The sequence below is a fragment of the Meleagris gallopavo genome, chromosome 4 (assembly GCF_000146605.3).
Source record: "Meleagris gallopavo isolate NT-WF06-2002-E0010 breed Aviagen turkey brand Nicholas breeding stock chromosome 4, Turkey_5.1, whole genome shotgun sequence".
Classification (NCBI taxonomy): Eukaryota; Metazoa; Chordata; class Aves; order Galliformes; family Phasianidae; genus Meleagris; species Meleagris gallopavo.
The window spans coordinates 42,305,288-42,333,249 of NC_015014.2; the positions used below are offsets into that span (position 1 = coordinate 42,305,288).

General features: G+C 40.3%; 1 protein-coding gene across 1 annotated transcript in view; it reads right to left on the reverse strand.

Annotated features, from left to right (window-relative positions):
• Positions 1-2,909: 2,909 nt before the first annotated feature.
• KIT (KIT proto-oncogene, receptor tyrosine kinase) overlaps positions 2,910-27,962 on the reverse strand; it is a 51,982-nt gene continuing 26,929 nt past the window's right edge. The window contains exons 7-22 of the mRNA XM_031553275.1: positions 25,503-25,692; positions 24,990-25,105; positions 20,485-20,599; positions 19,229-19,422; positions 18,092-18,198; positions 17,876-18,002; positions 17,512-17,616; positions 17,316-17,426; positions 15,505-15,655; positions 13,660-13,748; positions 13,195-13,322; positions 10,264-10,386; positions 8,045-8,156; positions 7,859-7,958; positions 7,153-7,258; positions 2,910-6,096 (exon numbers count right to left, since the gene is read on the reverse strand). Coding sequence (XP_031409135.1) covers positions 5,971-6,096; positions 7,153-7,258; positions 7,859-7,958; positions 8,045-8,156; positions 10,264-10,386; positions 13,195-13,322; positions 13,660-13,748; positions 15,505-15,655; positions 17,316-17,426; positions 17,512-17,616; positions 17,876-18,002; positions 18,092-18,198; positions 19,229-19,422; positions 20,485-20,599; positions 24,990-25,105; positions 25,503-25,692 — 2,000 coding nt within the window. The 3' untranslated portion in view covers positions 2,910-5,970. The remainder of the gene's footprint in view (positions 6,097-7,152; positions 7,259-7,858; positions 7,959-8,044; positions 8,157-10,263; positions 10,387-13,194; positions 13,323-13,659; positions 13,749-15,504; positions 15,656-17,315; positions 17,427-17,511; positions 17,617-17,875; positions 18,003-18,091; positions 18,199-19,228; positions 19,423-20,484; positions 20,600-24,989; positions 25,106-25,502; positions 25,693-27,962) is intronic.

A 27,962-nucleotide genomic window follows, 5' to 3' on the forward strand; every position in this document is an offset into this window, starting at 1 on the left:
CCTGTTACTGATTTTGGTGGAAAAACTATTGTTCCCCACCCAGGTTGGCATGCAATGCAGAGTTTTGTTTTGGTGAAGTTCTGTCTGCTAGAGTGAGCTGAAAACTAGAACAAGTTAGATAGGAGCTCTGCACATGTCCAAGAAAAACCTAGTTCTAGAGCAACGTGACAAGGCAATGTTTGGTTACTGCCTTCCTGCAGAAGAAGTATATTGCAAACAGATTTTGAATGAAAAATGACTGAAGGTGGAAAATACGAAAATATTTTCATCTCATAAATGAGTTTGAATTGTTTTGCTCTCCTAACTCTGAAGAGAAATGAAAAACTCAGCATTCAAAGGGTTATTATTGCCCCAGAGACGTGAGGGAAGTTTTTCACTCCCTTCACTCCCAGCCCACCAGTCAGGATGAGCATGTTGCCTGCCTGTTCAGCACTCCTGAGTTTGCAAGCCAGATGTCACATGTTTCCACTGCCACCCAGACAGCCTAGCTGTCCCACCAAGCCGATTTCTTTTTTTGACAACAACCCTAAAACAAACCACAGCCGCATCTACAGAAAGCCCCTCAGCTTGGTAAGGATATTTAGACCAGCCCAAAGCAGTATAACAAACAAAGGTGCTTGCGTTTCTCAGAATATGTATTTGGGAGAAGCCAAAGATTATTTTGCACTTTCAGCAACTAAAGAAAATACTGGAATAACTTGCAGCTCACACTGATTTACACTGATCTATTGCAGAAGCTATTCCCTTGTGGTTAGGTAGCACTAAACCCACCACACACAGGGCCTTTGGGTCAGCTAATTTCTGCTCCCCATCACAAGTCTACTGAAATTATTTGCAGGACACAGATAGAAAAATCATGGCACTGAAGAAATTGCTGCTAGTAAATAATCTCTGCTGCTTGGCTGGCAGCTGACAGATAATAGTTACCATCAGAGTGACTGATAATCAATTGAAGAAATACAGACAATATTTCAGAAAAAAATATCCTCACAGCAATTTTTATACAAAAGCTTCTTAGTTATGGAGTAATCTCATAAGAAAATAATGCTCCAGAAGCATGGCAATTGAAGGTGGAAATCACAACAGAACTGCAGAGTAATTTTTCATATTTCTATTATACTACATTCTCAGTCCTAAACCAGGGACTAAAAAAATCTATGCAACTGATCCTCGTCTTCTGCTGGGACACAGACCTCTCCACAGGATAAGCAGGAAGTTTCCTAATCCATGTGTAGGAAGAGGGAAATGTTCCACTTTCTCCATTTCAGCCTATGACACAGTAGAATTAAGAATTCTGCTGTCCAACCTTTTCAGTGATTGCTGTGAATGTCTCCAGGATGTGACAGGTCATTCTCCAGTGACTTTGCTAGCAGCATCATATCTCCATTTACAGACAATTCTCCCAAAGACCTATATGGGTTAATGATGTGAAGGAGAACCAGAAAAAAGAAATCTTGACTTTCACAGTGATCATAGCTTATGGCCTGACCGTTAGTCCCCTTCATTAAGCTAACCCTTAGCTATCATTCATCTATCCTTGTTCTTTTTCTCTTTTGGCATGGCTTTGCCAGTTTGTTCATAAATCCAGCACCACTTGTTGGCTTTCTTCCCCAGCATAACTTCTACGTTTTGCTGTCAGAGCCCACAAGCAGACAGCCTTCTATTTGCCTTATATATTCAGTAATGGGCAAGAATAATTTGATAGTTATTTCTGACTTGTAGGCTCAGGATGCATAGGTTAACTGATTATTTCATTTCCAGAGCTCTGAAGTGTGAAATAGATTCCAACCATAACTGGTCACAGATTCTTCATTATCTCAACTGCTTTTGCTAAACAAGGACTATAGGCATTATACATAGTCAGCACTCAGTTACTATCACTCAGTTGCATCTGTGTCTAGTTTGGCAATTGCAGGACTGATGGTGAAGATGCATGTGACACTGGTGAGAACCTCCACATATATTGTAGTGTCTCCATGATGTTTATTCATCTCTCCCATGAATCATCCTATAACTGTTTTCTTCTTGAGCTAGTAATGTGAATGGAGGAGTTGTTCTCCCGTGTTCAGCATGAGTGGGATTTTGTTTTTGACTTATAGCCCAGTGAATATTACAGCCAAGATTTCCCAGTGCCCTTGCTGATTGCAGAACCACGGAATAGCTGAGATTGACAGGGACATCCAGGCCCATCTGGTCCCATCCCTGTTCAAGCAGGGACACCCAGAGCAGATGCCCAGGACCATGTTCAGGTGGCTTTCGAAGATCTCCAGGGAAGAGAATCCACAGTCTCTGGGCAAAAAAAATCAAAATCAAAACCTGTTTCCTGATGTTCAGAGGGAACCTCCTGCATTTCACTTTTTGCCATTTGTCCTGACACCAGGCACTAGTGAGAAGAGCCTGGCTACATTCCCTTTACAGGTTCTCTTCCAGCATTTGATGATCCATGCTGGTAACATGGATCTTTCTATCTGGGTATAATAATGCTTTGAAGGACAAATATAATACCTATTAAATACCTTCCTATTGTGCCTTTCTGTGTAAGCAATTGCTTAAAATTGGCACAGGAAAATAATATAGGAGAAAATAGTCTGTGTGACCATGAACAAGAACTGAGGCAGTAATCATTGCCAGCCTTGTAGTAAAAGAAAATATAACTTTTTTTTTCAAAAAGCAGAGATGCTGTGTTTTAGGTTGCTTCAGAAAAACATTTCAGGAAAATGAAAGTGATAATGTGCTTACCCAATAAATACATGAAATAGTTCCTTGGAAAATGCTGAAAGAGAATTCATGAATGGTTCAAATTCATTCATAATCTTGGTAACTTCTGAAGCATTATTAAAACATTATGTCAATGCTGGTAGCAGTGAAGCTGGCACTCCTGGCTCCTGAGAACATTATTTTTTTATTTCTGTAATAAGTTCTAACAAACAGAGCTATGACCTGGTTGGAAAAAATAAAAAGAAAATTTAAAAGGGAAACTCTTGACAAGTGGTGCTCTTCAGGGAGGTCTGCAGACAGAACAGAAATGTTCAGGGGACCAAAACGGTTGACGTCTGTCTCTCACAGGAGTTATCAGGGCTCTCGGCAGGATAGCTCTAAACACTGCTTTGCAATTAAATCATGTACAAACCATGCCGATGCAAAACGTACGGCAGCACAGGGCCAGGTCTGGACTCAAAGATTTGAGTACTGCAGTAACTAAAGCAGAGGATTTCCCCTTAGAAATGTGGTACTTGGCCCAGCAAGGGAAGGATTACGTTCCCTTTTATGGCTTCCAAATCCAGACAGTTCTAGGTATACAATGCAGTTGCCATTCATTTTTTCAGTTTAATGGACATTTGTCCAGTTCTGATTTCACTAAGATAGACATCACAAAACGCAGGTCATTAATTACATCTAGTATCACTGGGAAAACAACATGGTACAATGGAACTGACTCATTAAAGAAGATGAATTAACCAAACGGTGTGTTCTCCCTGAGACACTGAGTATGGCCAGTCCAGCCCAAGTGTGCAGGAAATGCGTACAAAGGGGCTCCAATTTACAACCATACTTTGAATAAGGGAGATTTTTTGAATGTTTTTGTTCAATTTTAAATAATATTATTCATGACATATAGACTGTATCAACAGTCTACGGGATCAATCTTCTAGTTGCAGATCTTTCCAGCATAAAGCTGCGTCCAAGTATCCAGGCAATTGTCCCATATACCATATACCCATATTATACAAGTAAAGAACTTTCCTAACAAAAAACCATTAAGGTTTTCTGGTACACATCTGAAAAATATTTTAGAATACCCAACCTGACCTCCGTGTGGCCAGACATCAATATTTTGCTTAACCCAAGAATTTATTAAGACTTACATGAAAATATTCCATCTTAACATAGTACACATCGGTACCATCTGAATACATATTTACAGATTTATTTGAAGTCTTCTGAACTGCAATTCTACAACCGAGCAACATATCCATAAGTGTTTCATAAACTTTTGAACACTTACATATTTATACATATAGTTTTTGCATATATATATATAAAAAAATATTTTTGAGACTCAAGGACTGAGAATAGTCAAAAGGACATTATTGCTACATTTCCATATTTACAAAAACAATGCATAAAACCATTCAAACACTAAGCCATTGCAAAATAAGTTTCAAACCCCCCCAAATTATAAAAATATAAATTTTAAGAAAGAAAAAACCCAAACTTTTTTTTCAGCTAAATGTCCATAAAGTACCAAGACATCTATGATTATAAAACTAGTTTGTCTACAGTTGCTCTGAAAGCCAACACACTACGAAAGAGCTTTTATAGCATTAAACTGAAAATGCTCAACAACAAGTATGCATAAGAGTGCCTCCAAACAACTGGCTAACTTTGGAAAGGTGCAACAGCCTAAGTAAGATCAGTGCAAATGGCTACTTCTTGACTAACTCTGAAAGATGAATTCCTGTAACAATAAACCAAATGCACAGGCATATAAAGAGTGTGGTATTCAACACTACCTAAAATGTACTAGCAGTGTGTGTATTTACAATTGTCTTGCATTTTGGGCAGTTAGTTACACATTTAAAATGCATGTAAACTCAACCAAAATCCTGATAAAATATAAGTTACAGAGTGCTTAAGTGCAATGTAAATAAATAGGTACTTAACTTGTACTCTCTGTCTGAAAAATGCTTCTCTTGTCGCATTTACTAATTTAAAGGTGACAGAACAAAGGTTAAAAAAAAGAACCAACAGTGTTTCCAACAGGAAGAAAAGGAGTTATAAGATACTTAAGCACAATCCCAGGCACAACAGAAACTGACCCCACAGTTTCATATGTGCCACCAAACAAAACCGAAGGTATACACTGTTCTATTCCTTTTAAAAATTCGGTGCTTCCCAGTTAAGTTCTTCTTCGAGATCTCAGCACCACCACAGAGATAGAAAGATGAAATGACTTGTAGGAGGAATAGCCCTTTCCTAAGAGCATTATCCAAGCCAGCCTGTGGGAAATATTCACCTGCATATCACAAGATAAGAAAAGGGCCCTCAGGACAGAATTTTTTGCTTCTGTTCCTGCCAAGATAAGATGTCTCGTTAAACGGCCTCTGCTCCTCTGACGCTCCATTTACTATAAGCAACCCTCCTCCTGTCATTTGACCAGCTCAGCAGAGCCAACCTATCTTTGGTGAATGCTTTTGGACATGGCTCTTAGCAAACCAACATCTCATCCCTGCGATTCTGACTGTGGGGGTGTTACGTGGTGGAATGTCATCGGGATGTGGTGCAGATACCCACAGAAACCTACTGACTGCTCTGCACTGCTGACAGCCCAGGTAGGAAAGACTGAGGTCTTTCCCTTCCAGATCTGCTTCATGCCCTAGAGCCTCTGGAAATTCTCTCTTGTCCATCCCTTGGCTGCCCACTTTTTGCCCAGGGATGTGCTATTCCTTCTCGCCTTCAACCTGTGGTTTCTGCTGAGGAAAGCCTCTCAGGTGTGGCTGGATATGGAAAGGGGTTTGCGAAGTACTTTGCTTTATATCTGTTTATTTCTTAAATTCAACAAAACAAGATTAACTAGCAAATGACTACACGCTTTCCAAGCATGGATCCAGAGGAGAACCACTGCAGATTCGGTCTGATCTGTAGTCATCTCATTCAACACCCTGGCACAGGGTTTCTTTTGTGTTTTCTGTTGTTTTTCTTCTTCAGATCTGGCTCTCTACTGCAAATACACACAATATAGCAAAATATATACAGCTTCAGGTAAACACTGCAATGATGCCTGTAACCGTGCTCAGCACATTAAGTTTATGTGTAACAGTGTGTGGTAAAGGACAGTATTACAACAACATTTCAGCTACACAGTGGTAGTAGTGAGTAAAAGTAAAAGAAATAGAAGTTCTCCCTCTCTCACCCCCTACACAGTACAAACAGCAAGTGCAGCTGGGCTCCTCTTCTTCCAGATGCCACTCAAACATCTTCACGTACCAGGAGGGGCTGAGTAGATGAAGCGCTGCTACCCACTGAGTTAATCCTCACTGAATGATCTGTAGCATTGCCTTGACTGGAAGGCGGAGTGGAAAAGTTTGCATACACCTGCAGAAGCCAAACGCTGCTGTCAATACCCCGCAGACGCCCCATCCCTTCGCACCTCAGTGAGCCATCTCCCTCTCTGTGCTACCTGACATGAATGGCACCCAACTCAAAGAATTCTTGACAAACCTAAACATGTTGCTTCAACATGTTGTGGGCTCAACACTCTTTTAAGAGTCAAGAATCTCATTCTCACTTACTAAAAACACTTCATCTTACAATTGCATGCTTAATTTAAACCAAGCTTGAAAAATACTGCTCTGATTATTCCTAAAATGCCCCCACAAACCTCTTTTATGTTTACTTCACAGTCTTTGTTTTTGTCTTAATGATGCCTGCACCTGCTAAAAATATGCTACAGGATGCAATCGAACACCAGCAGCTTTCAGTTTCCTCTTTCTCAAATTGTCAGGAAGCCTTACACTCTACCCAAACACGACATCCAGAAGGTGAAAGGAAACCTTATTTTTAAACCAGATATTAAATTTGCTTTTATAAAACTCAGTTGCACACAGTGTTATTGTGAGAAAAAATCCAAGTCTGATGGGTCCACTTTCTCTTTGAACTCTTTTGTCCAGTTACCCTCTGGACAGGGTACTCTTATACTAGAGTTTTACTAGAGTATGGTGGAAAGAACCGTGAATATACACTTGATCACAATATACCTCCAAGGTTAAATAAATACAGCTAGATGAAGTAAGTGGTAAGAGGGAGGAGGACATCAAAAGCTCAACCTCTTCCTCCAGAAAGCTTTTCTAACTAAAGCTAAGTATACTTAATGTCTGAGATTCTTCTCAGACTAATAGATTTCTTTTTCATAGTTTAGATGAATCTAGGTAGTACCACTGTGTTCTGTAACATCAAAATTCTTGTCAAGTATGTTTTAAGTGAGAAACACCAACCATGCAAAGAGCCTTGTCTAGCTGGTCCCTCCTATCACCTAAATTTACCATCCAAAGATGCATAAATGATAATGGATACTGGAAAATCAATGGAAGATCTTTGCTTCTCCCAGCTCTGATCCAAAAAACTGCTGACCCATATAGAGCCCAAACTTACCCGGGGGGCATTATCTGAAAGCTGCTGTTCTATCAGCTGCACGATTTGTTTGAATGTGGGTCTCTGCAAGGGATCAGCATCCCAGCAACTCTTCATTATGTCATACCTGCAAAGATACTGCAATTAGGTACTGCCGAGAAGGGCAGCCTGAGAGCTTTTATCCCACCTGCATTATTATTTGACAGAAAAACGTGACCCACTTGCACAGTTTAGCTTTCTTAAATGAGTTTTAAGAAAAGAATAGTGCTGCTAACAGCCGTGCTTGTGACAACAAAGGCCTCGGTGCTAATGGACAGTTTTCTCTGACAGCTTGCTAAGTGCCGAGCCATTTCCAACATAGAGAACTGGAGACAGATCACGACGAAGATAAGGAGCCAGTCCCCTTGCCGTCGGGAAGCACAGCACAAACATACAGACACTGACTGCTTTATCAGAATTAAATATGTGTAGTATGTGCTGCAATCTGTCAATAATTTGCTTACACGGAGCACATACCATGATAAAATGATCAGGTTCTACGAAGCACGAGTGTGTTACACAGCTTTTAACGACAACGGCATCTACTACACTAGTTAGATTTGTTATTTAGGACTCAGAGAAATTTTAAAAGACGGTGGGTGAATACAGAAAGTCTACACGTGAGTGTGGAAGCTTCCCTTTCTTTGCATCTTTGCTTATGTCTGGTGAGTAGGGGTTGCTCACTCACATTTCGGGGGGTGAGCATTCGGGGCTGAACATCCGATATCCCTCCTTGATCATTTTATAGAACTTGGAGTCCACGGGCATCCCTGGGTAAGGGCTGCTTCCTGTTGAGAGAGCAGGTGAGATGCAGATGGAGTAAAGCCAAGGTGAAACAAAAACCCCCCAAAGTACAGATTTTGATGGAGCTTACCTAAAGAGAAGAGTTCCCAAAGCAATATTCCATAAGACCAGACATCACTCTCGAAGGTGTAAACGCAGTTGAAAATGCTTTCAGGTGCCATCCACTTCACAGGGAGACGGGCCTGTCCAGGGAAAAGGGATTCAATTAAGACAATGGGCAACACAGAATCAACCTTTTAAACCCATTATGTACTTTCAATACATGCTAAGTCAAAAGAAGGATCCAACTAAAGATGGAAATCCCTGCATTTCAGAGTCTCCACGTGCCGCACTATTACAGATCCACCTCTCTGCAGGTCTACCAAACTTGTGCAGTTCCTTGTATTTGGATTTTTTGTATACTGTGTGAATCCCTCTGGTTTACAAGGGATGGCAGGAAGTGAGAGCAAAATAATCTACATGCACATGGCGTAGTTCCTTAGGCAAACGCACAAGTCTTCTGTGGACTGGCTACCATCCCCAAGATGCTTCAAAGCTTTAGTCAACAGTTAAGACATCTGCTTTAGCTTCTCAGCAAAAATTCGCGTGAAATATATACTGACATTTTTCACGTTTGTGTGGGAACAGACACAAATTGTCTTTCCACTCTCTGCTTTGCCTGTGGGAGCCAGCCAGGCTCCTGCCCTTAAGATCTGCCCTGCCCCAATTGCCTTCCTCTGCATTAAGATCGAGCCAGCTGCACCCAGACACCTCCCGCAGCCTCTGCTTCCTCTGCTGGGCAGATGCAGCCTATCCTCCTCTGACCCTTTCAGGATAAGTAAAATCCTGTTGTCAGATGACTCAGAAAACTTAAAGTGTAGCCCAGACGCATAAAACTTAATTACTTACTGCTCACTTCCCTCCTAAGCTGCTGGTCTGTACCTCCCACTCTGAGCAGCCTTGGCTGATCAAGCAGCTCTTAATCTGACCCTGAGCCCAAAAGCAGCTTTCTTTCACTAAATGCTACTCCATATTTTGCCAGGACAGCCACTCCTGAATTCTTTGGGCTCCTGTTGTTCCCTAACCTCAACCGTCAGGCACCCAGCAGCTGGTATGAACATTGTTTTTGAATGCAACAAACACAGCCCCCTCTCCTGCAGCCTACAACAGGGATGCTGCAGGTATGCAGGACTTCAGAGGACTGCAGGCTGAGAGCAGAACAGCAGAGATACTCGAGACACCTGAGGTGCCAGAAACTACTGAGCAAAAAATACTGAGGGGTGGAATTTAATCTCTTCATCAGTGTGCTGAAAGCCTGGCTGGGCATGCGTCATGTCTCTAGCAGCTGATGGAGACAGCTGGGGCAGGGAGGACCTTTTTTTATTTGAAAAATGGTGCAAGTGAAAAATTTGTGTACCTTGAAGGCAGTGGATGGCTGCATGTATCTGACACAGATTTAAAACATTCATCCAGGCGGCAAAAATCAGTTTGAGATGCAAAAGGCCTGTACTTCATAGCATGCTTCTCCAGTTTCAGTCTCAGACAGACTAGATTTTCTTTTGTAGCAAGGCTCATTTACTACTCTAGGACTTAAAGAGGGACTTCAAATTCTGCCAATGCAATCTGCATCACTTCAGTATTTCTTTGTACCTCTGCAGAGGGCTGGCAGGTACTAATAGAATGGGTACTCATCTGATAGGTTTTAAGCATTTTTCATGCGTTGTCTTGTTCCAGCTCTGTTAAAGGGCTTGACCTATAGCAGCAAATTAAAGCTGTATTTTTTACCTACATGAGGTTAAGATCTGTGTATGAAATTTTGCCTCCCACTGTGCTCTAATCAGTTAACTCAGGCTTTATAATCCAGTTTCTGAGTTATGTTTTTTAGCAAAAATCAAGTTGCAAACCCTGATTACTTAGATATTTCAGTAATGTATAAATATAGCAAAAGTTGTTAAATAATTATTTTTAGGACTGGCCTGTCAGAATATCACAACAGTAAGGCCTGCAGTTTCTAAGAGAGCTTTAGTTATATGTTTGTATCTAACAGGAAGATGGTGCATTTTTACTGATGCAGAAAAAATGTCTCCTCCCATGTGACATGTATTTGGTTGTTTTATCAAGAGCAACAACATCTATGTAGTAGTACACAAATCTCCATCAGCTATTGCCCCTTTTCACACTACTGACCAGAATAAATCTACAGCAGAACTGGGAAATCTAGATCTCTGCATAAGAAAGGGACTCTTTGCAAGTCAAGTCAATAGGAAGGTTCCTAATGTAAACCCAGAGGATAAACTACCATGTACTTACATTGCCTTTAACCACGTAATTTGAGTCATTCCTTATATCTCTTGCCAGGCCAAAGTCACAGATTTTTGTTATTCGACCATGAGTGAGAAGAATATTTCTTGCTGCCAGATCCCTATGAATGCACTAAATAACAAAATGACAAACAAACAAAGTTATTTCTTAATATTCATCACAGCCTGTTGCTCAGTTATACACGCTTTCTTAGCATAAACTTACTACATTATGCATTTTGTGGCAAGCTGAAAGTCATAATGAAGCCACGTACAATTCATGCAGCTAAATTTTAACACACTTTTGTACTATGCTAGGGACAGACTTTTTTTTCTCCAGCTTTTTATCAAGAAGTCACTGGCCTGTTTCCTAACACAAGATGAGTAAGGAGAGAATGTGGTTTGTCTCCGAAATAATCTTTTATAAAGAAGCCATTGTGACGGAGGAGAAAGCGCTGAAAAGCTAAAAATTGAGAAAATCATGGTAACAATTTCAAGGTAGACAAGTTAGAAAACTGAATCCCACTTCAAACATATCCTTTGGAAAGCATAAGGTATTAAGTACCTAGGAGAATTTTGTAAGCAGGCCTAAATATTTAAAAACAGTGGCAATCTTCATATCAGAATCTTTCTAGAAACAGCCACACATTCAATGACCTTGCTAGGTTATGTTCCAGCACTCATTTGTGTGTGTGTGTGTGTAGCTGCAGCTTCAGAGGGGTGGCTGAGTTTTCCAGCAGTCATGTTTTCTTTGTATGTAGCCAGAGCTCATCTGTATTTGCTAGAGAACTGAGGTGTTTCTCTAATGAAATAATCTCTTTTTCCATCTAGAAAGGACAGTGCTAAGCTCCTGCTGTGCTGACGGTACACAATCTGCAGGCACAGCTGTCTAAAAAACAGCTGAAGACGGTTCCATTTTTCTCTGCATTTTTTTTCCTCGAAATACAAAACTTGTGGAATTCCCTACTAAATATATATATTTTAAAAATATCTGGAGAGTTAAGAAAATCATACTCACAAAACAATAGCTGCAGTTACATAAGCAACTGAATCTCTGTCCCCCTGGTATGCTTACACAAGAAACTAATTTTAAGGATGATTACTGTCCTAAGGAATTCTGATCCACACTGCACTCCAATATCTTCACTTTGCATATGTAAAGCTGAGAGAGCAACTGCACTGAAGCAGTGAAGTGAAGGAATGGCCAAATGTCCAGTTTCTCTGCCTGACTCCTCCCAAAGCAGCGCAACTGGCATTGAATAAAGGCTTTGTCCATTGGAGGAGGAACTGTCTTGTGATCAAGGCATCGTGTGCTCAATAAAAGACTTATAACCCTAGGACAGACTCCAATCCCCCTCCCTCACAGAGGCACTTTTATGCATCTGAGCTTGGATATACAATCGAGTTGCAGAAGAAAGCTGGGTACACTCCATGATGCTGGGCTTTGAGTATCACCATCCCTGAGGGCACGAGGCAATGTGAAGCATTTTATCCTCAGTCCAAGCCACTCTGCGCTCCCTAGATGAAGCTAAGAGCCTGTATGCACACAATCATAGAATGGTTTGGGTTCAAAGGGGCCTTAAAGTCCATCCAGTTCCAATCCCCTTCTGTGAGCAGCACTGCCACGCACCAGATCAGGCTGCCCATGGCCCTGTCCAGCCTAGCTAACAATGACCAAAGAAGACCAAGTGCAGTAACCTGTTAGCACACTGTAACTTAATGCTGCAACAAAGCCAGCAACTCTGCATTGCCAAACAAATACTGTGTGTTACTTCCCAAGATCTTAGGGCTGTGGTGTTATATTCATTACTGCCTCTGCTACTCAGTCCTACAGTGCCTATTTGTATCAGTGGAAAAAATGTAACAAAAACCATCACTGGGAATGAAGTGTAGTGACTCCTGGGGCTATTCTGTAGGAAAATGAGAGAAAGAATGTGTGTGCTAAGCACTGGACGCCCTGAAAAGTGCAGGATGAGCAGTCTGGTAAAGACCATAAAAATCTGTCTACAGGGACTGTTCTGAAGTTGGCAATAGACTGGAAACAACAACAACAACAACAACAACAACAACTGTAAAGGGTTTGAAGGAAAAAACAATGGGAAGGAGAAAAAGGAAGTGCAATTTTCAATGTAGACTTGCTGTGGGTCAGAATTCCCAATATCAATGCAGGATCACAGGATTACCTTAAATTGCTCAAGTGTTGGGTTTTTTGCACGTTATGAAAGGTGCACCCTGTACAATCCTGTCACGTGGTTTACATGGTTAGTAATATTTTGAAAGTAAAATGTAGGAAATACTGTAGGAAGATCACATTCATTAATCATTGAAGACTTGTGTTCTTTATCAGACCCTTTCTGTTAGGCAGTACCTCTCCTAAGAACACAGAAAGCGTCTGCTATGCTCCCTGTAGCCAAAGAAGATCATCTGTGGGTCTGTAGGCTGATTCTCTTTTCAGAAAATTAAAAATAAGATGTACCATGCACATTAAGCCATAATGCTAAAAACAACCAGCACATGGTGTGATAACTCCCCTGTTTAAGGCACTGTTAGAAGTAACAAGTGCAGCTTTGTTTAAAACTGTACAGATACTTGAAGCACTTTTAAGCAAACAGATAGCTTTTCACTGTTCTTTAGCTTGTAAACTCTCCAGCAGTGCAGAGAAGAAATCTTAAAATCTTAAGATTTAATTGTTTTTGAAGATGTTCACATGTTAGGCTTTTCTGGTTCTGACATGCGTTACATCCAATTGCCATACAGCAGAGAAGCCTGAAAAAAATAGCTCCTTAAAGTTCCCATGGGCTTCAGTGTCTCCAAAGCCATCAGGAGTGCTTATGAAACTGTGTGCTCCAGAAAGTGAAGGGCTGAAGATTGAGCCCTAGGAGGCACCACCCAGGATCAGAAGTGTTCGTATGCTACCTCCTAACATAAAAAATGAACTTACGTTTTTAGAGGCAAGGAAGCTCATGCCCTTTGCCACCTGGTAAGAGAAGCTTAATAGATCTTCAACGTCTAGAGCAAGTTCGTCATCTTCCAACATGGAAAGGGTAACATCCTGATCGGTATAGGATCCTATGCAATATAAACACCAACAGCTTTTGAGTGGACGAGGTATCTTCTTTTAGAAAGAGATTTATCTTACATTAAACACATCAGCCATTTGAGAAAGTACTAGAGCCACATAAATAGCCCATTGCCAAAAAGCAAAATATAAACCTTACACTCCAATTAAGTGTGGAAAAATAGATTACAATGTAATTTACCATACTGTTCTTTTTTAAGCCTTCTTATACCACTTCATGAGTTTTAATTGTCCCCATCCACCATAGGAAAATTTCATGTGAAAATATCCATAAAGCCTTTCTCTCTACACTCTCGGAAGAAAACAATTTCTCATAATTGTACTCACCAGATTTCACTGGCCTTTTTTTATCAGCTTTTGGGGGAACTGCATATGACACTCCTGGTTTCATGTCCATGTACTCATTGACAGCATCCCTGCAGAGGCAGCAGATGAAATGAAACATGATTTAGGGGGAAAGGATCTCAAAAGCCATCCAAAGAAAAAGCTGATGTTGCACCAACCTTCTGAATATAATGCTTTATAAATGATTGGAGAATCGTGGGCATGTAACAAAGATGACAAAAGGCTTGTACATAGAGAGAGGTTTATCAGTACAGTTAACAAAATACCTCAAAGTTAGGAGTTTGGCTCAGGAAAGCAAACAAAGTCTTTTGTATCTATACTGTTCTAGCCTTCAGTCTATAAATGAATGACCAGATGTTTCATGGGACTTGTTATTGCTTCCTTCTTCTGCTTAGGCTGGCTTCTATCAGCATGTTTCTGCAAATGAGGTGGTAGTTGAAATGCAGAAGATGAATGGTAAAAAATACTTAGTTTGGATCTTCCTGAGTCCCAAAGGGGATTCACAAGTATTACATGAGGCCCGAGACAGTTATCTCCTACATTTTTTAGGTCTTCTTATTGTTATATATAATTCAAATGTATATATTTTTATGCTATACATTTTATACATACATAAGTGTGCCCCTTTGGAAATGATGGATGCATATCAGCATAGTTCACTTTATTGCCATTAGAACTCACACACATGGTCCTTGATCCTCAAGTTTATGAACAATAAATGCAGCCACATAGCTAACATGGAAAGTAGCGATGAGATCACTAACAGCTTTAGTCACCACTAAGCCACAAACAAATCTGAAGCATTCAGCAGCTGCAATGTTGCAGTAAATACTAACAAAAGAATTTGGACAATACCTTCTAGTTAATACCTCAGTTTACAAAACATGCTCAAGCAAACGGGATTCCTGCACTGAGAAGAGGACACACACACTGTAGCAACTCAAATCTGTGTGTTCATGGTTACTTTGGCATCAGTGCCCCTGGCATCACCAGTTATCCACACGTTGTCACAAACAGCTTCACCAGTATTAGGCCTAGCTGTAAGAAAGGACTTTAACACCTCCTTAGAGGCTTCCTGGCTCTTTTGTGCCTGCTAATTAAGAGTGATGGGCCCACTGGGGCAGTGAATGGACTGAAAATAAAAATGGATAGGTATTGTCACAGGCCCAGGTTGGTAAATTACATATCTCTCACTTTGCAAAAGGAAGGAGGTTAGCAGGAACTTTGCTTGGAAATGTACACAGAACTTAGGCTTGTATCTAAAACAGAAGAGCTAAACATATGCAGATGAAGTAACTGAAAAATAAAAGCAGAAGAGCAATCTCTGAATGGTGATACAGGTTAGGGCACCACACAATCTAATGGGTTACCAGTGGCAGCTCGCTTAAAACACTGGATTACACTGTTTGGGATGTAGAAAGTCATTTCTGAAGGCAGGAACTTGTGAGAACCCAGAATACTAACACCATAACACTGGGGGGATTGTTATTCAAGATGTTAAATGAGCACTGCCAATGTTTAACAGTAATGACAAACACAAACAGATATGAAGATCAGAGCCAAGGAGCTGCATGAAATAACTACAGGAAATTTGACAAAGAAGTAAAACACAGAGTGTATACAATGAACTGAGCTCTGTTAGAATAAGCCACCCACTGTACAAGTCATCTCTTTAACGAAATTGTTTCCTTACACAGCAAAGAACCTTCAAAGTCTGGTGCATGAAAGGGTCCTCCCAATTCCTCATCCCTAATGAACCTCAGCATCTCCTCCTTCTCAATCTCCTGAACACACACACACACACACACTTTGGCAGGTCACACTTACGCTGTGGGCTCTGCCTGGTGCAAAAGGTTCTCATAAACGGCTGCTTCTGTGTGCTCTTCATGCTTTGGACAAATGAATGAATCTCGCTTCCGCCTCAGAAAATTTAAGAGATCACCATAGCAGCAATATTCTGTAATGACCAGTGTGGGCCCTGTAGATGTACACGAGGTCGAGAAAGCAGGTGGGCATTATTTCCGAAGCAGAAAACCTTACATAAAGATACCATTCAGCAAAGCACACAGACTTGTCTATTAACAATCACAACGCCTTACACTGACTAAACACGAAAAGTTAAGACAAGCGACTCAGCTTCTTCTCTTTCACAGGCAAGTAGCTATTGTCCAGCGAAAGCTGTGTCACTCCCAATTAATTTCCACCCTCCCCAGTAGAATTGCATTGTACAAAAAAATTAAACAAATAAGTCTTTTTCTCTTTCTTCTTGTGATAATGTTTCTGGCCAGACACATCTGTTTGATTTTGCTCACTTCCTGAAGGAAGTTATTTGTTCCAAACGTTCGAGTAATTCAGGCTTCAAACATTAATCCTTTTGATTCACTTCTGTTTACAGTAGAGCTTCACACTCCTTCAGTGATGTTTTGGAAATGATGTAGAGTGTTATATTCCTTAGTATAATAAGAAAAATCATTCACATAGAACAGCCTGCTGAGACAGAAAACTACACTGCACAAGGTCTTAGAATATTAAAATGAAATCGGAAAGGAGAATCAAGTCATCTCCAGCACGGATGTTTATAGATCAAATATACGTTTTCTGAGTGAATGACTGCAGCTATGGCCCTTGAATGTGTAATCACGCTACGTGTTATTTCATCTGTAAGGTTATTCTGCACCACCATTTCTTAACCTCAACAGTTTATTTCCATTTTTCTGCAGTTAATAATTACAGCTTTTATAACAGAGAATACAGCTTTTGTGGCGGGATTTGCTCCCAGACCACATTCCTTCAGCTGTCAGAGACGTACACTCGAGCCAGCAGCTCTGCTTTGTCGACTACTTGAAATCGCTTCAGCCTATTTTTAAATCATTATAAGTGAAAGTAAGAAACATTTCGCATCTACCTAAAGCTACGAATTCTTACAAGCTCATTTTCTTTGAAAAATGAAGAAAAAAACTTAAAGAGCAAATATCTGTGCAAGAAACACCACCAACTTTCATACTTGAAAGCACCTGAGTTAAAAATATGGGACAGCATCACTCTGTATCACATACTGCAGCTGTTTGGTATCTTTTATTATATATGAAAATAAACTTTTTAAAGTTTCTTATTTTTATATTTATTTTTGAAGTTAATATTAAATACAAAATACTTGGGTTTATTTGGGAAATCCTTTTTCTCAGCTTTCTACCTTTCAGGCTTTGTGACTCTGGTACCTTAACAGATATACTTGCAACCCACACAGAGTGGAACGCTGCACGCAGCAGGGCTGCTGACTGCACACCCTGGAAAACAGCAAGTTCACATATCTCTTCTCATTCATGAGAAACAGAGTGATGGAGGAAAAATACCTTAAGTTTTGTAGACTCTCCAAAAAAACACACAATGGCTCACAAGGAGAATAACAACAGCCTTCATTTTCAGCTGCACCTACAGCAGTCTCATCATTGTTTTTAGGATGAGCCTTAAACCTAGATTTAGTAATTCACAGATGACAGCTGTGATGATCTGCAACCTGCCTATGCAATACATGTATTTAAGAATTTTATACTTAGCAGCAGTGGTTCTCCTTTGCAAGGTTATTCCTTCCAACAATAAAAAAAGCAGAAATAATCAATAATCTGCTGATACTATACCTCCGATAGTGCAAGCTCCAAGTAGATTCACAATATTAATGTGGTTACCAAGGTAACTGAGAACTTTCAGCTCTGACATCAAGGCTTCTCTTTCAGTTAAATGGGCGCTTGCTGCAAGGCAAAATGCAATGCTCAGTAAATAGCACCTACCAGAAGGAAGATAGAAAAAACTGGGCAGCAGATGACAGCCACTTACGTTTCAACATTTTCACTGCTACTGTCATAGCGGCATCAGATTTAAATAGGCCATAAGCAGTGGCTTCAACAACCTTTCCAAAAGCTCCAGCACCAAGGGTTTTACCTAATAAAGTAAAACAATACACCGTGTAGCAAATTGAAGCACTTTTTCGGGAGGGGATTAGACTTTTGTTTCACGGTATTAGGGAAGCTAGTGTAGATACATCTGTTTGCTTTGTGTTCCACAGTAAATATGAGCAATTATCACTATTTGCATTCCTGCACAACATCTTTTTGACAAAACCCTGCTATGTTTGACCAAGGTCTCATATGAGACCTGCAGATTTCACCCCACAGATGGAATTAAATCAATATAAACTAACCAAAACTCAACCGGTTTCTAGGAAACTCCCATTTGTGATCATAAGGAAGTTGCGTTGGGTCTATGTAAACATAGTTGTTTCCATTTATTTCTTCAACAACTTTCCACTGGACTTCGTATTTGGGTTTCTGGGAAGGAAAGAGAACAGCTGTCAGTACTGACACTCTCCCAGGGAGCTCCCACTCTTTCTTAACTCAACTGAAGCTGTTGATTTTACCTGCAAATATATGTACACCAGGATCATGACTATGATGCACATCAGTCCAGCGGCGACCCCAAACGCAATTAGTAAAGGTGTGAAAAGGGTGTGGGTACGGATTTGCTCTAGAAAAAAAACAGAGAAAATCTTGCCTAGATACTGAAAAGGAAAAAATACCCTAAAAACAATCAAGTGAAAAAGCTTTCCTTGAGTCTTCCTTGTGTAACATCGTTTGAGGTTTCCACTTTCCCAGAAGTGCTCTGAGTCCATCAGAGTCCATCTTTAGGATATAGTAGGAAGGCCTTGGCACAGAATCCACATCCTTTGCTTCCCTAGAGCCTTAGCTCTAGGCATGACACTGAGATCAGCTAATCTTAGCTTACAGTCAAAGAAGGAAGCTTAGTTAGGAGACTTTTCCTAAATCCTAATTTCTCTTTTCCTCTTCCGAAAACAATCTCTACAACCCAGTCTTTGAAAGCAGAGGTTGTATAGGATCGAGAAGGAATATGGCTCTACCCTGACTGTAGCTTATTTGTATGTTATAACTGAGTATTTGAGAAAAAAAGCATCAGCAGAACATGCAATTTTTTCCAAAGCAAGCAGAGATTTACAAACACATTTTGAGTCATCTATGCTCTAGTGCTTTTTTTTCCCTACAAACCCACCAGTACTGCTACAAAACTCATGAGTACTTTTGCAGTATGTTACTCCTTTTACAAAAGCAGAGCCCTTACTCTCCAGTCAATGCTGAGACCACATTTTCCTGAGATGTGATAAAAGCCAGACAAAAATCTTGAAGGAGATCATGGCCTAGAGTTTAGGACCTAGACAGTCAAACAAAGACAGGAGAGGAAAAAATGATAGAGAGAAGGCAGACCAGTGCCATGCTGCAGGTGGTGCGTCCCTGGTCTAGATCACACTGCACAGGCAGAAGAAAACCAGCTAACTACTGCTCTGCAGTCTGATTATTACCACAAATTATTAACTGAAAGGAGAAGGTGATGCTTTTACAGGCAGACCTCGTATTGTAATATATTCTCATACATTCAGCCACGCAACCATAAAATTTATTGTGGCAAAGGCAACACACTTAAAAGATGAATTCTTGCATGACAGCAAGAGGTGGACAGCACCGGCATTCACTCCAGACATTACCTTTAATAGCAAAGTTGAAGAAAGCAGAGCTCTTGTCACCATTGCTGGATGCCTCACAGCAGATGGTACCAGTGCTCCTGAACATGCTGGCATTAACAGTGCTCTCAACCAGGATCCGCTCAAAGGATGGCACCGATGAATTTGTGTAACTGACTTTCACATCCATGGGGGATATCGTTGGTGAGTCAAAGCACCTGGGAAAAACAATGCTGTCAGTTACCTGCTGAAGACTGCTTTCTCAGGAATGAATGACTGGTGCTGCTGGGATGGCAGGCAGCCAAAGGCAGACCACCAGCAACTCAAACAACACGGCTTCACAATGAGACTCAGTTGAAGATCTTATCCTAAAAGCTTATCCCACTCACAATGCCTTCTTATCTTCCATGTAGCGAGTGAAATTGATGGAACAAGCTGTACGGACACTCTGAGGTCTGCACTTGCTGCTGGCTAGGGGTACATACTCTTAAGTCCACTATGGGTTTTGTAACCATTAAACCTGCATAGAATCATGGAATCATAGAATGCTTTGGGTTGGAAGGGACCTTTAAGATCATCTCATTCCAAACCCTCTGCTGTAGACAGGGACACCTCCCACTAGATCAGGTTGCTCAAAGCCGCATGCAGCCCGGCCTTGAATGCTTTCAGCAAGGGGGCTACCACAACTTCATTAGGCAACCTGTTCCAATGAAACGATGCGGGTGGGAGATCCATGACTTGCTAGTCTAAGATTTGCAACCACAGTGCAAGCCAACAAAAATCTGAAAATGTGCTTCACAGATGCTCACTTCACATGCAGTGGAACTCTGCAGCCTTTTGGAAATGTGGCATCAGGCTTTACACATAATAATGTCAGACTTGTTTACTTGTCAGACGCTTCATGTGAATAGAAATCTAATTACTTTATGTCTTGAAAAATTATATCATTACACAATAAGACAAAAGATAACAGCTGTATTCACAAGTGATTCTGTGACTGTCATTCTGTGAAATTGGATAGAGAATGTGTGTCATTTGAGGCCAAACAGATATAAACATTAGCTAGCCTGCAGCAGAGAGAAAGTTCGGCTTTAACTTTTCCACAGCAAAATGCTGCTCCCTTCCCCTCAAACCACTGCAAATAATGCAATACTTAAACTGATAAAGACAGTGTTGCAATGTAACTGCTACCAAGTCATTTTTCAGTCTTAATTTTTAATTGTTTGTTAGTGTGTGTTGTATCTAGAATAGGTTTTGAAGACTCTGGTTACTTAACTCACCTCTGTTCAGTTCCTGGGCAAAAATACCAGTAAATGGTAGGGGCTGGGAATCCAGCTGCCACACACTGAAGAATGCCATTGCTGAGTATATCCAAGGTAAGGATCTCCGGTTTTGCTGCAACACACACAAATGAGAGTCTTGCGTTAAAGGAACACAGAATTTGCATTGCCACATGCTCATCACCCCAGTAACTTGTGTGTGTTACTACCCATAGAGTCAGGGGAACTGAGCTTCCCACGGTCCTGCAGCACTGACCAGCTGTGAAAATCTCTGTTCTTACACTGAATGCCTCCGTTGGATTTCAGAGCACTTTATCTCCTCAATGTTTTTGATCAGATGAAAGATCCTACAGGAGCAAAGCCAAGAGCTGTACAGAACAAAGTATTTGTTTTAAACAAGAAGGCAGTTCCAGTTCCTGCAGAGGAACTTTACCAGCTTCTAACAAGGACAGTTTATCCACAGCTGTGTGTGCTACACCTGTCAAACTCCACCTCTCCTGCATCTGCCCTCCATTAAACATTACCACCACAGTCAGAAAAGAAACTGCAGCGCAATGCAACCGATGCCTATCCCTGTCCCACAGAGGGCACGTATCCCAGTAAAACACTGGCCTAACAGGCTCACCATCTGAAATGCCGCACGTAGAGGAAGCCGATATTTGGCTGGCTATATTAGCTGCCCAAGCTGTAATTTCTGATTGCTTTGGTAGTTTACACAGCAAGGCAGCCAGCTGGTGCCCTATGCTATGATGCTGCACTCCCTGTCACTGCACTGGGGCTGGTGCTGCATGCAGCTCAGAGCTGCTGTGTTAAGTATGATGGGAAAACAAAGCAATTAGGTGGATTTTGCAGTCATTAGCCCAAAGTCACAGGCCTTCAGGCAAGGACAACACCTACATGACTCTGGTGAATATTAGGATGATTTATTTCTTGAAGAACTAGAATTCGAAGCCACAGCTATATTAGCTTCCTTCCAAATTAAAAAAAAAAAACAAAACAACAATAGCAAAGTCAGACTATATGCCAAGATATTGCTCACTTGGCACAAATTAATAGTCTGTTAACTTTACAGAAATCTAAGATGAGTTTCTAATACTGTAGGAACTTGTGAGACTCTATTGACAACTGTGGAAAAAAGCAATTTATTTCAGATAAAATCCATGTGACAAGACTGCACACCATTTTTAATGAATATTCTACTTGCTGATTAAATTGGAGGCAATAAAACACACATCTACTCTCAATAATGTAGCATCTCCTCATGAGTCATGTTACAAGAACCAAATGTTCTTTCATTTCTAAATCCGCATGCTGTGTCTTATGCAAACCACCCAGAACCAAACACTGTCGCAAAATTTTGAGACGGGTTTTCAACATTACTCATTTGGAGCAGAACTTTTTTGATAGCAGGCAGTATCTCACACAGTCTTAGTATTCATGGATTATATGAAATTCAGCTTTCCTATCTCCTATCAACAAGATTGAATTGTGAAATTGTAACTGTGTGCTTAGGTATATGACGTGTGTCAGGTAGCGTGTCACAGCACCACAGAATTTTGTGCTATGTCCCAGCACCTGCAGTCCTCTCTTAAAGATGCCCCGAACTTCTCATTTCACCATTTCTGATTTTCAGTTCTTATCAGTGTTGATTCTGAACGTAGCAAAGATTTGAAAGAGGTCAATTCTCTTTCAGAGAGAAAGAGGTCAATTCGCAGTGCTCTGTATAACAACATTGTGGGTTCAGTTGCTTTTTATTACCAATTTCTTCATAATTAGCACAGAAAAGCAAATGTTTAAAAACTAACATTTAATAGGTAATTTCTATCAGCACATAGAGAGATTTCCTTCTGCAGCCACATTTTCTGGACCGGACCAAATCTTTCCACAGCACCACAGTGACTCCCCATTTGTTCAGCGCATATTGCAACGACAGGAAAAATGCCGAACTTCACATGACCTCTAACGCCGTGACCAGTTTTTTCTCTGCAGCACGATCCCCAACTGCATAGATAGTATTTTGTTGACTATAATTATAGCCAGATATTATTTTGCATTAAGCACAGATACCAGCTTGAAGATTCCTCCACTAATTGCTAGATGCATGGTAACTTGCCACTCTGGAGATTTGTACAATTTTTTAATTGTAGCTCAGTTCAGCATACTGCTTGTCAAGTTGTAATTTTCCCTTTGGCTCCTAATTTCAAAGCTCCTTCCTTCCCTCCCTAGTTTGTGTAACACTCTCTATGACTGACTACACTTTAACAATTTAGTATTGTTTCAGATTAGCCTATGCAATTGCTAAATGTGTTTAAAGTCTTTCTGCACAGGGTTTTTCACATCTTTCAGCAAACGCTTCAGCATCGATTTGTGTTTACATGAAGATATCCCCCTGATTATGAATCCTGTTTTACCTGTTTGATTGCTTTCTGCTGATTACATACCTGAGCCAGACTCGTAAACAGCAGAAGCTAGATCCCAGCTATTTATGCACAGTTCCCAGTGGCAAGGCCAAATCAGGACACATGATTAAATCAGCATCTGTCCCACCCCCACTTGACTAACCTTTTGCAGTTACTCTGCTATCTGAAATAATGTTTTGTTGTTGCAGTTTGTGTTTCACACCTAAGTGATGAGCATCTTACATGCTACTGAAAAGAGGTTATTTTTCCTAAAAACATATTCTTCGAGGGATCAATCTGCTTCAATTTCCCTTTTCAAAAGGAAAAAATATTTGCAGTAGTTGAGTCAAAACACCAAAAGAAACTCCTTCTGAGCCAAGTGCATCGAATCCATCCATTTCAACAACGTTGGTAGGCTCTGCTGAGGTGGCTTCAATCTCTTCATTTTATCTGAATCTTACTGCTTTCAAGACTTCCAAGTTGATAACTTCCATGTTGAAGCAAGAATGAATGATACTTGAATGCTGCTGGTTGCACAGGCAAGCCTTTCAAAACTAAGTCATGCACACTCTCTCCTGCCACGGCCATAATGCTTCACCGTGCTGTTCCTAGTGTGGTTCCCTGACCACGACCTGAAGGGGTTTCAGCCTTTATCAACTACACTGAGAACTGGCATCTGATGATGACAAAACTGCCGCCGTTTTTTGAAGTTATTTTGCCCAGATTGCTCCTGAGCAGCCAAAAGAGCCCACAGTGCCCTGCTCCCAGCACATATATGATGCTGCAAGTTGGGAAATATCACCCAGCCTCCCGGGAACTGATGGCTCCACAGACAACCTGTGATTTCTTCCATTTCTACCCAGAAAGTAAACGACTAGCTCAGTACTTAGCTCCATTAATCTCTACAACAGTCAAATTCCCCCTTCTGATTGTGATCCACACTCATTCAACATGGCAAAGGATAGCTGAGGTTGCCAGTGCCCTCAACTCAAAAATCATAACTAGGGAAGTGAAATGCACAACACAAATGACTGCATTTATGGAGAACTGAAGAAACGCCATGTTCCAAAAGGAGTACAAATGACATTTCTAGACCCAAACTACAGCACTGCAAATACATCACTGATGTTTCAGATGCTGATATTCATTGTCAAATGGGAAGAATTCAGAAATTAATATCTAGGATTTTGTGAATATGTGGAAGTCTCAATGGTCGTCCGCATGAGCCCACGCCCAGAGAAAGACCTATTACTGCTAAAGCATTGCAACAACATATTTGCAGCATATACTACACTTCCTGTACTTTTTGTTGTCCCAGGCTTGAAGGCATCACTATCTACCTTGCATTAATTTCTCCAGTTTGCGTACCATCCTTAGTCTTTGCCTTTAGCAGCTGCCAATATCTGAGAGTAAGAAATTCTCTAACAGGATAGCTCTGCCATAAAGGGCAGCTTCCTGAAGGTTTCACTTAACTCATTTTCAAGTTTAACTTTTGCCTTGAAGAATACTTTTTGGAACTGAGGTTGATCCCTTTTTTTTTACAAGTACATAAAGACAACAGCATGTGCATTGGTAAAGCTATGCAGATTTCTCTAAAACAATGGAGATCTATATTATGATGAAGAAGTATTTAGATGCCAAAAGGCACAAATGAATGGTTCTGCTTACAATTTTCAAATTGTACATCCAACTCAAACAACTTGAAGAAAATTAGTAGCTTAACTTGGCAGCCAAAAATGCAAATTATATGTATGCAATCCTTCTAGCTCCTGCTCCACCTTAAATTATCAAAGGTTTATGGTACATGGCTCATTTTTGAGACCACCTTTCCAAGTGCTACTTTTTTTGTTCCTGTATAAATTATCTGTCTGCTCTCCAGTAACCTCTGGAGGATGATTGCCAGAACGTAAGGTCACACTGGATAGTAGGTGGATTTGTGTAAGTACTCTGCACTTTTATATCTTGACATTTAAATAGTTTTGCAGCATGTGCTTCGCTTCAGAAAGCCTCTCATATGCTGAACCACACTGTGACATCTTGTGCATACATTATGTTGTATAAAATACAATTACTGTGATAATGAAATATTTCAGACTGTTCACTTACTTTTCACATAGACATTAAATGTTACAGAGGAGCTGGCATCTGAGTTGGACACAAAAAATGTGTAAATGCCTCCCTCTGTTCCTTTTAATCGGGTAAGGTGAAGTTCGCTAGTATAACTGCAGAGAAAAAAAAGCATTAGCAATGCTCAGAACTTGCCATCAATTGCTGCACAAAAAGCCAAGACATAAATTAGTAGTGCACCATCTTCTGCATACACTGTGTGATGGTGCAGGGCCTCCGCGTTCAAACTGAATTCTTATTTTAGCTTACAGGCAGCAATGGCATCATGTAGGTGAGTTGGGAGGCACGCTGGTCCCTCAGATGGTGCACTCAGCTCAGCACTACTCCACACCTTGGCTGGCAGACTTCACACCAGGTACTGCAGTAAGCCTCATTTTGGCAAGACCTTTCAGAAACAATTTTCTTGCCACCTCCACTTTCATCTTTTTTGGAGCAGACTCTAGTTTGCTGTTTCAAAGTGAAATCAATAGCACTTAAAGCCGTTCTTATTACCTGTTATTGCCCACAGTCTTGAACTTGACATAATGGTCTGACGAATTCTGTAATGTTTCGTTCATGTACATCCAGACTTCTTCCTTCGGTTTTGGATACGCCTCATATTCAACTGTTAAATTTCCATTTTGTCCTGCATTTATGTCAATTGTGGTATTCATTGTTGCAAACAAACGGACAAATCCTTTAGCTGATAGCCATAATAGGAAAAGAAAAACAATTTCAGGGCCATTTAGGAGATTGCTGGCACTCTAACCACACTTACGCTACTTCAAGATCAGTGATCACACATTCAACTGTGAAACAGGAAACCTGATCTACTAAGCATAACTTGAGCCCTCACCTGCTGAAACAAAGACCACTAACAATGGTAACAATGAGGCACAGAACAAAGCAACCTCACATGCTTTAACATAAAGGATTCCATCTCTTGGTGATAAATAGCCTTTAAATGCTTCTGGAAGAATGCAAACGTGCTTGATCCTACTCCAGTGTTTACATTTTTTCAAAAAATCAGAGTCACTAACAGTATGGCACAAAAGAAATACTAAAAAAAGAGCAAAATAAATTGATCACTTATGACAACATAGTAGAATACTCAGTGATTCTTTCTCAATTGTAATTAAGAATGACATTACAAATGAAGCTATTAAAGACTGTAATTAGAGAAAAATGCACTAAGTCCACAGGCCTGGATAGCAATTGTCTTAAGCTAAGGCATTTCTGTTCATCTACTGCTGGGTCTTAATCTTTTCTTTGGCGGATACCATTTATCACTGTGTAGTTCCATTCCAAAATATCACATGGAGCAGTATCCTTACTGCAGTGGTTATAATTTCATTAACGAACTCATCAGCTTCAGGATTACTCACTTTGAAAGACAATTTTTTTCAGTCCTATTATACAAATTCATATGGGAATTATCAGTCTGACAGACAGACTGCAGTAACAAGGAAAAAAGCTTGAAAAAGCTGGGAAAGCTTGAATTTAGCCTCAAGTCAATCTCAAATCACTACCTCTTCCCACTTTCTGGTGATCAAACTGCTGTGGCCAGCTGGGCACCCAAGCTCATGAAAACCGAAGGCAACAGGCCTTGGTGAGACCATATGGAGCTGACAGAGCACTTGACAGATGTTTCTAAGAAAGGAAGATGTATACTCACAGCAAGCAGGTATGATATAAAAGTTTCTATTATTAAAAAAAAAAAAAGGGAGAGAGAGAGGGGGAGAGAGAGGTGGTTTTAAATCTGGAAATTTAAGATTTTTATTCCCTTTGAGACCTTTTTTCTGTTTTCTGTATAATCACATATTCAAAACGGTATCCAAGAGCCTGCAAAAAAATTTATTACTGTTCTGTCAATGTCCAAAACACTGTTCTAGAAACTGTTTATGGTTAGATAAACCAATCGTTTCAAAAAGTAACCAGGAAATGTACCAACATAACCTTATTTATCTGAAACCTTTTGGCTAACACTAAAGCCACAGTGATTTAGATTCTGAGACAATTCCAGGGTCCCTCCAGTTTGTTCTACAGATCACTTCCCATGATGCTGGGAGCTGGCATGGTTTAGAAAGATACAGCTAAATTGACAATGAATGGTGAAAGGAAACCAGGAGACAGAGTTTATTTTACTTTAGGACAAATTTGAGAGGTTTTTGGGGAGAAAAGTATCTCAAAAATAAAATATTCCAGCTTTTCTCTGTTATTTTTTACTAAGCACGAACTTTATATTTTACTAAATACAAACTTGTTGGTTTATCTTCTGCTTTCTACAATGCTATGCTTTATTTTAGTCATCAGACTTCCCAAAGTCAATCCTTTTTAAAACCATATTTGCATGCATAGTAGTCCTAAAAATTCTAGGTAAGAACTTCCCTCCTCTTGTAACAAAAGCTTTCACATTATTCTCCTCGGGGAAAAGATTTTCTTTCATACTTAATACAGTTTCACTCTTTTACATATGAATCTAGTCTCTTATATTAAATAAAAAAAAAAGAGGAAAATGTGTCATGAGCCCTACCCCCTCAAATTGTATAGCAAGGTTAACTGCAGTCAGAATTCTGCAGCTAGGCTGGAGATCTATCCACAGAAGACAAGTGCTTCTGTTTTCTTTAGGCTACTTGAGAAAGCAAATCAAGCAACGTTATGGGGGTATTTGTCTCCAGAAATACAGATTTACTAAGAAAGAGAATACAAGGCCTGGCACACAGCTACAGTCTCAGTTGCCCTTGGTTGTCTTGTCCTTAAGGAACTGAAACTATTTTAACCAACTACACAGACTTGGTCAGAATTGTCAAGCATAGGTCCTTAATTAGTCAATCAAGTTAGTATTTTTTGGCAGCTTTAAAATTTGAATTGCGCTGTATTCCATATGAGCTAATACATAGCAGCAGAGGTCTAACTGACACTGTTAAACAATGGGTGGAGGGGAGTTTGCTCACTATTAAGGGATATGATCCC